The sequence below is a fragment of the Sceloporus undulatus genome, chromosome 1, assembly GCF_019175285.1.
Source record: "Sceloporus undulatus isolate JIND9_A2432 ecotype Alabama chromosome 1, SceUnd_v1.1, whole genome shotgun sequence".
NCBI lineage: Eukaryota > Metazoa > Chordata > Lepidosauria > Squamata > Phrynosomatidae > Sceloporus > Sceloporus undulatus.
Genome location: NC_056522.1, coordinates 63,391,403 through 63,403,070, shown reverse-complemented (window position 1 = coordinate 63,403,070; position 11,668 = coordinate 63,391,403). Strand labels below are relative to the sequence as shown.

Below are 11,668 nucleotides of genomic sequence, written 5' to 3'. Positions count from 1 at the left end.
CGCAAGACGGAGGACCTTCAAGATAAACAGAGGACGTTGCCAAATATAAAGCTCAAAGCTGTAAATATAAATGTCATGCTTCTCCGTCATGCTGAAAATAAAGGGCGTTTGGGAATTCCTCCTGGCCAGAAGGTAGAAATGGAAGACAGGCCCTGGAAGAAGGAGGACGTGTTTGGTCACCCTCCGCACACATGCATTTTAAACTTTTAAAATTCAAAGATATAGCCATGTTAGTCTGTAGAATCAGTATGTAGAGAGATCTTGTAGCACCTTTGAGACTCACTGAAAGAAAGATGCATCTGAGGAAGTAGACTTTTTCAGTCTCTAGGAAAGCTCATGCTGCCAACTTTTTTTCAGCGAGTCTCAAAGGTATTACAAGATCTCTCAACAGACTGTTATCTATTTGTTGTTGCTTGGGATTCCTCTCTCCCTTGGTTTCAATGCTCCCTTCTAACAAAACACCGCAGGAAAATTCCCTCGGACGCCTACAAGGGCTGCATCCACACTGGAGAGATAACCCGGTTTGGCACTGGTTTAACTCTTTCCAGTTCAAGGCTATGGAATTCTGGGAGTTGGAGTTTGTTGTGGGGCCCAGAGTAGAGCAGAGCTCTGCTCTGGGCCCCACAACAAACTCCAACTCCCAGAATTCCATAGCAAAGAGTCAGACAAAGAGTTAAACTGGTGCCAATGGGTTATTTCTCCAGTGTGAATGCAGCCAAGGAAAGAAAGATCTGCAAGCTGGGTCAGGCCCAGTGGCTAAGGCCAAGCCAGGTACTGAGAGGGAAAAACTCTAGCAGTGTCTGGGTAGGCCTCGCCATTGCTTGGTGTCTCCATGGCGACCCCTGCGGCAACGGCATGGCAGCCGAGGAGAAAGAAGCAACTGCTGCGGGTAAGAACAGGCCTCCCAGAGCTTTCCAGAACAACTCAATCATTCCCAGCCTGTGTGTTCCCACTCTGATGCGTATGGGTGTGTCATATAGGTCCAAAACACACTGCAGAAATAACCAAGTTTGAGACTGCTTTGACTGCCCTGGCTCAGTGCTAGGGAATCCTGGGAACTGTAGCTTGTTGTGCACCACCAGAGCTCTCTCTGACAGAGGAGGCTAAATGTCTCACCAAATTATAGTTCCCAAAATTCCCCAGCACTGAGCCAGGGCAGTTAAAGCAGCCTCAAACTAAATTATTTCTGCAGTGGGTTTTGGCACTTACTTAAAAGCCTTCTGCTTGGTACCTGGTGAACACAGGCTACCTCCACACTGCAGAAATAATCCAGTTTGACCCTGATTTAACTGCCATGACTCAATGCTATGGAATTCTGGGAATGGTAGTTTGTTGAGGCACCAGAGTTTGGTCCTCTCTCTCTCTCTCCCCCCCCTCTCCTGGGATTTGTAGTTTTACAGGGTCTTAACCATCTCTGTCAAAGAATACTGGTGCCTCACAAAACTACAGATGGCCAGGATTCCTTCTTTAATGCTAAAATTAGCCCAGTGTGATAAACTCCTAAGACCAGGGGTAGGCAACCTACGGCCCGCGGGCCGGATGTGGCCCAGCGAGGCCTTGGGACCGGCCCCAGCCCGGTTCTGCTGCCGATTGCCGCCAGGGCCTTTGGCCTCTTGCGCGAGGGCAATGGGCCTTTGGCCTATCAGGAGGAGGTGGGCAAGGGGGGGCAAGCGGGGGCAAGGGGGGCAATTGTCTATAGAAGCCTCAGAAACATGCATTTATATTAACATTTTTTATAAAATTAGCAATTTTTTTACGTGTCTTCCATTTTTTTAAAAAAAGTGTCCTCCATTTGAAAATGTTGTCCTACATTTGTCCTGGTTTATTTATTTATATAATTTTTTTAAAAAATTTATTTATTTATTTTTTGGCTTCGGCCCCCCAGTTGTCTGAGGGACAGCAACCCGGCCCCCGGGTCAAAAAGGTTGCCTACCCCTGCCTAAGACTGTTTTGGAGAGCCAGCATGGTATAGCAGCAGGGATGTAGCCAAGGGGGGGGGGTTCTTGGGGTCCGGACCCCCCCTTCCATTAGAAAAATGAATGGTGCGTGCTGCTGCGCCACCACACCCAAGCCCCATTATAATGCTGGCACTTAGTCTGCCTCCCCTTCCTAAAATCCTGGCTATGTCCCTGATAGTAGTTTGATCATTGGACTTAAATTCTGAAAACTAGAGTTTGAATCCCCACTCACTCAGCCATGGAAACCCACTGGGCAAGTCCTTGGGCAAGTCACACTCTCTCAGCCTCTGTGGGAGGCAAAGGTTAAACCCCTCTCAGAACAATTCTTGCCAAGGAAACCCTGTGATAGGTTTGCCTTAGGGTTACCATAAATCGGAAATGACTTGAAGGCACGTAACAACACAAGCCTGTTTTTATTCTGTTACAGTGATGTGGGACAACATCATAGAAAAGTATCAGAAAAAATAACAACTTTGCAGCAAATCGTTGATACCCTAATTTAGGAAAGGGTTAGAACTTTATAAATCCCCTAAAGTAATTGCACGATCTCCTTCACTGTTTATCATCAAAATTATTGAGCAATTTCAGAGGCTTCTCTTTGGGCTTTTTGGCATTTTTATCATTTGCTGTGGCCCTAGATAGTCCCAGGGGTAGAAAGGTGACCCCTGGACCCACCATAGTCATGTGTCCTTTATAAAATAATCAGGGACTGTAGTAGCAATACTGTAAATTGTATTTTGAATTCAGATATATTAATGCTTTATGTTTATGCATGGATAGCATAAGCATATTACATTAATCTTAACAAATCTTTAACTAACATGCTGCCTCGGGGTGTGGTCGAGTCTCCTTCTTTGGAGATGTCTGAACAGAGGTTGGATGGCCATCTGTCGGTGGTGCATTGATTGTGAATTCCTGCATGGCAGGGGGTTGGACTGGATGGCCCTTGAGGTCTCTTCCAACTCTCTGATTCTGTCTAGTAGCTACTAACAAGGTCTCCAGTGCGTAAGAGACTCTATGTGCATTTCAGTGAAGATAGTTTCTTGTGTGCATTTCTTTCCATGTTCAAAGCTGCACCTTTCATTTGAAGCAAAAGGAAATTCTGGTAGTTAAAGAAACACCCTGACTGTATAGAGGTGCATAGAGCTCTTGTCATTGGTAGATACAGGTTTATATCGCAGTCATAAATTCACTTACCTGAAAGTAAGACCCTGAATCAATAGAATTTTACAACTGAGTAAATAACCTTAGAGGCCACCTTTGCAATAATGGCACCTGTACTCCTATGTAGAGAGAGCTTACCAGGCAGTATTGTTTTCAAGTGAGTTTCTATAATATTTTTAAATGCAAGTATTCAAACCTCAGTTTTTGTGTGCTGTTGACTTTAATAGATATTCTGTATTGCAGTTATGTACAAATTATGACCCCTTTTGAGACTCTGTTCTATTGTTTTCTGCTGTTACCTTTACTTCCTTTCTTTTTCATCTTTTATTCTGGTATTGTTATCTAAGCTTCTTCTGGTTCTCTTTCCTCAAAGGATGAAAACCTTCCCATCTCACCTCCTTTTACTTAGTTCCAATTTCTTCTCACCATCATCACCTTGCAGGTTAACACACAGGTTTACTATTCTTTCTTCTGAAAGCCAGATTGTTCTTTGGAGGCCAGGAATAGACAGAGCAAGAAAAGACAGATTACCTCTTGGGTTTTCAAATTCTCAGGGAGAACCTGCTGACCACGCTACCAGCTCCCAGAATGGGCCAAACATTGATGGGCAGTCTGCACTGCCCCCTCCCATTGCAAGACAGACCCACTGAAATGGAGCATTCACAGCTAAAAGCTGTGCCATGCCAATATTTTTTCTGTTTGGCCCCAAATGCATGTGCACAAATGTATGAACACACCACCAGCTGCAACTAATTATTTCCCTTGTCCTATTCAGACGCTAGCTCATTGGACTGGCCACATAATTGGCCATTTTGTCACACAATTTATTGGCTGCTCATATGGCACACCAGTGTGCCCAGTGATACATTGGCACACCATGATCATGGAGCTCCCCCGCCCTACATATCACCTTTCTCCCCCTTGCCCACATTGCCCCCTGTTGGACCAGCCAGTTTGTTAATTTTTAAATTAAATCCATTGTACTGTTGGTATTGTTTTGTTGTTGTTTTGCTTCATGGGGTGTGTAATGGGTCAATGGTGCTCACCACTTATGCACTTGTGTGGTCAGTTCATGGGCAGGCAAAAATAATATATGGTCAGCAATAGTGTCTATGGCTCACTAGCCTAGGACACCTGCTTCTGACCACTTTCTCCAAGTGGACCTTTCCCCCATCTCCACATTGGTGAGCAGTCAGCGATGGTGCAATACTTTGCACTTTCTATTTTGAACCAGAGCAAACCAGGTAGTTATTTTGCTCTGGTGTTTAGCCCTGGAGCATGACTTGGTTCTGGTTTCCTCCTGTTTTGACCATATGCATTGTTTGAACAGATAGGTTTCGAAAGTGCCTCTGCTTCTTTTCACTTATGCAGACAACCCCTAAGGCTCCCCCAGTTAGAAAGTACAGCAAGAGCTCCCTCCATTATTACCTGTTCTTTTTTATTTTTTATTAAAATCTTTTATACTGCCTTTCAAAAGTAAAACCTCAGTGTGAATTTATAAATTAAAAATAGTATTATTAAATGCAACAACAATCCTGTCATATTAAGTAAAAATATCTCCGGAGATATTTCACAGAGGAGATTAGACAGATCACAGACTAGTTTATTATTATATCTAATAACGGCAGCACGTATGGTCTTTGCCAGAAGATGGAAACAAAAAATGATCCCGGACTTAATAGAATGGAAATTAAAAATATTGGAACTAAAAGAGATGGATAAAATGTCTATGTATATTGCAGGGAAAACAAAACAAGAATTTGCAAAGAAATGGGGGAAATTAATAGAAAAATGGTGTTAAGAATGAGAGACAAATCAGGATTACATGATAATGTTTCCAATCTAGGTAAATATATACAAAAACCTAGGAGTAGAAAAAAAGGATGAAGAGTCAAATAGTAGAGGAAAATACAAGAAACTCTCCTGTATCCTCACTTTAAACTTGAAAAAAGTTGTGTGTGTATTTCTTTTTCGTTCTTCCTTTTTTCTTTTTCTTTTTTTTCTTTCTTTTATTGAATGTACTTAAGAAAATCAAATAAAAATTAAAAAAAAAAAATGCAACAACAATCCTTTATTTTCTTTGTTTTGATTCCACTGGTAACACCCAGCCAATCATTAGCACTTTCTATTGTCCATTTCTCCCCCCCCCCCCCTTTTCTCTTTTGCTTGCCTTCTCCTTCTTTCAAATGTGCATTGCCTTACTCAGGGACGTAGCCAAGGGGGGGGGGGTCCTTGGGGTCCGGACCCCCCCCCTTCCATTAGAAAAATGAATGGTGCGTGCTGCTGCGCCCAAGCCCCATTATAATGGTGGCACTTAGTCTGGACCCCCCCCCCTTCCTAAAAAATCCTGGCTATGTCCCTGCCTTACTCTTTATCTAACCTTGGCTCTCACACAAGCCTTTGGAAAAGTTAGATATTTCAGACAGCAAACCCATGCAGTTGGAGTAATAATAAGAGACTGGTCACTTTTAACACTTACGATTGGGCCATAAAATAGTACACAGTTTTGGAGCAGAAAGGTTTGGAGATATGTGAACACTATGTAACAACAACTAACCATTCCACTTGCATTTTTGTCAGTTTATGACAGACCTAACAAAGAAGTACATGACAAAGAACTGTTAACATTCTTTTGGCTAATGGTTAGAATCAGGTTAGCATCTAAATGGAAATTGACCTCAAAATGTCAATAACAAAATGAATAGAAAAGTTGTGGAAAATAGCTTTAATGGAAAAATTGATTGAACAGCTGCCTGTACAGTCCTGACAACACAACTCTGTCTCTTTGTATTAAATTAGTATATTATTTAGTGCATTAGACAATTGTAGGATAAAATTTAGCCCAAAATGTAGGACATTTAAGAAAAACGGAAGACCTTAAATGTCCTACATTTTGGGCTAAATTTCATCCTACAATTGTCCTACATTTTGGGCTAAATTTTGTCCTAAATTTTGTCCTGGTTTATAGTAGAGAATTATGGCAACCCTACTATGGGTTATATCAAAATCTATAATTTTGCCCCCCCTCCATCCTGCCCTTGACATATACATGAGGTTGACTTATAGTCAAGTATATATGGTATGTACAATTGAAATGTGTCCATCTTTTCATTATTGTTTAAAATAATATCCATTAAAAATGTTAAAGCCAACAGTTCTTAAGTGCTTTACTGCTTTCTCACATTAGTCTATGGATCCTAAATGTCGCATAATACACAAGTGGATCCAATATTATGGTCACACACAGTATGAATCCCTGGGACAGAGTGTCTCAGGACCATGGTAGCAGACTGAGGTTTAAAAGGGATTGGACAATGCTGTTAATATGCAGAGAGGCTACATCCAGCAGTGGGGCCTTCCACATAATAATAATAATAATAATAATAGGATTTATTTATATGCCGCCCAATCACTGGGAATCCGGGCGGCTTACAATTATCAAACAGACTGCACTCTAAAGAACACAATGTTTGACATTATAAGATACTCTTGTTAAAGAGGAAGTTATTTTGATAAAACATTCATTTTCTTGAGAAAAGGGGATTTAAGTAAAAGTGTTTCTCTTGTACACATGTACCATAAAGGTATTATTATTTGTATAACTAGAAAGATAAGATGTTCATCTTACCTAAATAAGGAATACAAGGCATCATCTTCAAGCTGCTAATATAGTTTCTAAGGCTTTTATAATTAGCTTCTTTACTCACCACATATTCCAACTTTTCAAAAGTAGTTTTGTCCTTTTGACTCAATAACGCCCATGTTTTAGTTGAGCTGTTGAGCTCTGTCAGGTGTTTAAAGCAACAGGGTTATCACAGGTCTCCCCCGCTACACTGTTAATAGCACATTTGAGCTCATGGGCGGAGGGCAAAACATGCACATTGCTCAATATCTACACTAGAGGGCATGAGGAGCCTTTTAAAATTACTGTAAACAAAATTGTAAATACAGTTGGTTGTTGAAGGAGGGCATGGCCCTTTGAGAGCCACATGGTGTATACAGTTAACCGGCTTTAGATTCCTGATCTCATCAAAGAATGTCAGCTTTAAAAAAATATTGGTGAAATGAATTGGCAGCATTTGAAATTGATGTGATTCATTTGCATAATGGAGCAAGTAGTGCTAAAAATGTCCGTTTAGAAACTATACAATCTAGAACATGTAATCCATATAATCTAATGATATAATCTAGGAAATATAGGTTGGAATCCTGTTGTTGGAGTGCAGTGGTGCATATCAGACCTATGTCTTTGTAACTCACTTTTTTAGTCATTGCAGAGGTTGAAATTCTCTATCAACCATGCAAGAACCAAAATCTCCCACCCTTCCACCTTTTCTTAGCTGCAACCCTGCAAACCCAGGATTTCCTACTCAGTTGTGAGCAGAGAACGAGAAACATTCAGCCCTTTTCCTACAGCTGGATGCAGAATAATAATACTGTAATAACATCTGTAGAGACTTTTGAGGATCCTGCAGATGCCTGTCATTGTGCATCCAGCTATAGGAACAGAGCTTGGCACTTGTCTGCTGCTCCCCGTGTTCTCCATCGACCAGGAAATATCTGGCTTTTGGAGGGCTGCACTTGACAAGAGGTGGATTTGGGGGAGCTGGATGGAAGACTATCATAGCAATGTCTTGTAACTACATCTCCTGTTGCCATAAGATAACTGTAGGCTATATTTCAGGGGAAGAGAATGGCAAAATCACTTCTGTGTATTCCCTGCCTAAGAAAACCCTTTGAAATACATAGGGTCAGTATAAGTCAACAAGGGATGTGAATGTACATTCACACAGATTATAATAATATACATTAATCTAGAAAAACAAGCCCTTTCTTTAAAAAAGTACTAACTATTATTGCTGTGCTTGTATAATTGCTTATTTTCCCTTCATTAAGCTAATCAGTAGTATTTTAAAGAATTTTTAGAACAAACACAGCTTTGAGAAGTGTGGTATAGAAGGGAATTGCCTCATAGTTATTCTATACAGATGTTAATGGCCAGAAAAGCTTCTTTCCAAATTCTTGTCTTTCTGCTTCATTAAGAGACATCTATAGCATACAAAATATAATCAAAATTCCACAAAGATCTGGGAGCTGCTGACAAACTGTATAAGTAGCAAACCTTACAAAATATTAATATAACAGGCATGATTTGGATCTTTAAAAAATAACCAAGTACGTTTCATGTCAATGACAAAATTACCCTTAAAGTGGAAAGTGAAAGATGTTGTGAATAAAAGATCTGGAAGAATCAGGATTTTATCAAGAAGGATACAGCCAGACTCACTTCTTTCAAATCAATACATTCCTGTGCAGGGATTTAAGGTATTCTAAGTCTTGGAGAAAGGATATTAAGGGGCAGACTAAAGGCAACACTGTTAATATATTTAGCTGTGGGGGTGAATAACCCTTTGCCTCATCACAGCCTGGAAACTTATGGGCACAGGAAGGGGCCGCTCGGGGCCGCACCTCAAAGTGTCCTCAAAATGGCTCCATTCCATTGCCCAGTGCCAAGCTGTCCCCATTCAGTACTGAGGAGCGTCTGAAGAGGTGCGGTAAAACGCGTTTTTCCTCAGACTTGCGTGGCCCCAAGCGTCCGCTTCCCGTGCCCATAACGGTGGAAAAAATGGGTGTGATAAGCTTTAGAGTTGAGGGTTTTGAGGCTGTGTCTTCCATTTGCAGTGGTCAGAAACCCATTCTTTTGGATTCAGATTTGTGTCATGTTTAGAACCATAGAATCGTAGAATTGGAAGAGACCACAAGGGCCATCCAGTTCAACCCCCTGTCATTCAGGAACTCTCAATCAAGGCACTTCTGACAGATGGCCATTCAGCCTCTGTTTAACGACTTCCAAGGAAGGAGACTCCATTACTCTTCGAGGGCGTGTGTCGAACAGCCCTTGCTGTCAGGAAGTTCCTTCTAATGTTTAGGTGGAATCTCTTTTCCTGTAGCTTGCATCCTTTGCTCCAGGTCATGTTCGCTGGAGATGCAGAAAACAAGCTTGCTCCATCCTCAATACGACATCCCTTCAAATATTTCAACAGGGCTATCATATCACCTTTTAATCTTCTCTTCTCCAGGCTAAATATGAGCATTAGCGTGATGAATGACTTGAGTCTCACTGATTTCATTGGGTCTTCTCTAAGTATATTTGGTTCTATTGCATTAGAAATAGCTAGTGTGAGATCCAACAGTTTAGACTGGGATCTTGATGGGGGGAAAGAATTAAATAAAATCTTTTCACCCCTGACACATAGTTATGATCAAGGCTGCCCTGGTGGCACAGTGGTTAAATCCCTGTACTGCAGCCATTCACTCAAAACCACAAGGTTGCGAGTTCAAGACCAGCAAAAGGGCCCAAGCTTGACTCAGGCTTGCATCCTTCCGAGGTCGCTAAAATGAGTACCCAGACTGTTGGGGGCAAATTAGCTTATTTGCTAATTAGCTTACTTGCTGTTCACCGCTATGATCTTTGGAATATTGTTCACTATTTTGTGACATTTAGGTGGTCTTAATAAAGATAGTGCCCTGCTGTGGGTTTTGAGAAAAAGTAAAAACACAAATCATTATTGATTTCTAAAATTTACTCTTCTTTTCTTTTGCAGAATCTGCAATAGCAGACATTCAGAAGAAAATCACAGATGCTTTTGAGGTTTTTGACCATGAGTGCAACAAAACTGTGGATGTCAGGTATGGAAGATGTTTTAGGCCAATAGTGGAGAGCCTCTTTCAACCCAAAGGCCAAATTCAGTTTCAAGGAAGCTGGGGAGAAGTGAGAATTCCATTGCTGGATAGGTCTATGACCAAAATAACTGGACAAAAAATGCAAGTATATTTCATCTCAAAGCTCTTGCTGTCTGTATCAAAGCTGTACAGGTATTTCAGCCTTTTGGAATTGGGGGGGGGGGTACTCTAACTGTACAAAATGTTTAGGAATTGGAATGCAACCTCTGGAGGGCCTGATTTGTCCCAAGGGCCTAAAGTTCTCCACATCTGTTTTAGACAGTGGCAATGCTGTAAATTTTAATAGCTCGAAACCAGGGTTGATATATAATGGTTAAGAAAAATAATTATTTTACAGAGATACTTACAACAGGTGCATGCAGAACAACCAAAGTTCTAGATAATCCTTGCAGTATGTGATATGATACTACTGGTAATATGAGGTGAAAAACATAGAACTATGTTGCAATTAGTAAACTGAACTGTATATGTGGCATTTTATAGTGTTAAACAATATTTGCTTCATGTTTCACCCTTGACTAAAAGGAATTGCTTAACACAATGGGACATCATGGCAAAAAATTGCCAACTCCAAAAAGACTGTTTGTTTCTTGGGCAAAAGTAAAAAGATGAACGCTTACCTCCTCCTGTCAATTTCCTCATGTTTTACACAAGTAGCCTCTTTGCAAAATTATTCTTTCCCCTTTTGTCAAGCGAAAGCACATACATACTAAGCAAGCAAAGCTAATGTGTATATTTTTTTTAAAAAAAGTCTGTATAGCAGGGCAGCAACAATCATAATTCATTCAAAAATCGTTTGTGCAAAAATTCACTTGGCAGATTTAGATGCTTTCCAAAAATGTACAAAAGCCTCTTATCACTTCATCTGGTGTGGGTAAATGTTATAGTTTTTCATGCTCACTCATAAGAATGAGATCAGTGGTGATTTATATCTAGGGTTGCCATAACCCGGCGGCCCCCGTGCCATTCACGGTTTCGGGGGGGCCCCTCCCGGTCCTGGTCCAGTTTGGGCCCCCACCTGTGCCTTGTTCCCAGTTTGGGGGCCCGCTCCGGCCATTGCCGCTGCTGCTAATGCGGCTGCTGCGGCGCCAACCCACCTCCTCCTCCAGCTCCGCCTTCCTCCTCTTCCTCGGCGGGCGGCAGAAGCGCCGCCGCCACCGCTCCCCCACTGGGAGGGCTTGCGCGCCGCCCAGGCCTCAGCAGGGGCTAGTGGCAGCGCGCACGCCTGCCCCATTCCCTTCGTGCGCGCGCACGCCTGCCCCACTTTCCTCCCCCCCCGCGCGCCTGCCCCGGTTCCCTCTGCCCGCGCACGCGCGCCAGCCATCAAAAGGAGGAGGAGGGGGAAGAGGAGGAGGAGGAAGGAGGCCGAGGAAGGGTGCCTGAAGGCCAGGGCAGAATTGGGCCAGAGAAGGAGGAGGAGGAGGAGGAGAGCTGAGTCAGTGGCCATTAGGTCTGCCTTGGTATTTTGGGGTTTTTAAATTATATTTAAAAATATAAAATACTTATTTTATTTAATTTTTTTAATTTTTATTATTGCTTTTTATTTTTTATTTTATTATTTTTTATTATTGCTTGTTTTATTTTATTTCGTTAATTTTAATTATTGCTTGTTTTTATTTTAGGTCATTAATTTTTATTATTGCTTGTTTTTATTTTAGTTCATTAATTTTTATTATTGCTTGTTTTTATTTTATATCATTAATTTTATTATTGCTTGTTTTTGTTTTATTTCATTAATTTTTATTATTGCTTGTATTTGTTTTATTTTATTAATTTTATTATTGCTTGTTTTTTATTTTATT

At 41.3% G+C, this 11,668-nt stretch overlaps 1 protein-coding gene across 2 annotated transcripts in view; it reads left to right on the top strand.

Annotated features, from left to right (window-relative positions):
* The first annotated feature begins 788 nt into the window (after positions 1 to 788).
* EFCAB2 (EF-hand calcium binding domain 2) overlaps positions 789 to 11,668 on the top strand; it is a 21,219-nt gene continuing 10,339 nt past the window's right edge. For both annotated transcript variants that reach the window (XM_042445130.1, XM_042445129.1), the window contains exons 1-2: positions 789 to 889; positions 9,728 to 9,812. In XM_042445130.1, coding sequence (XP_042301064.1) covers positions 856 to 889; positions 9,728 to 9,812 — 119 coding nt within the window. In that variant the 5' untranslated portion in view covers positions 789 to 855. The remainder of the gene's footprint in view (positions 890 to 9,727; positions 9,813 to 11,668) is intronic.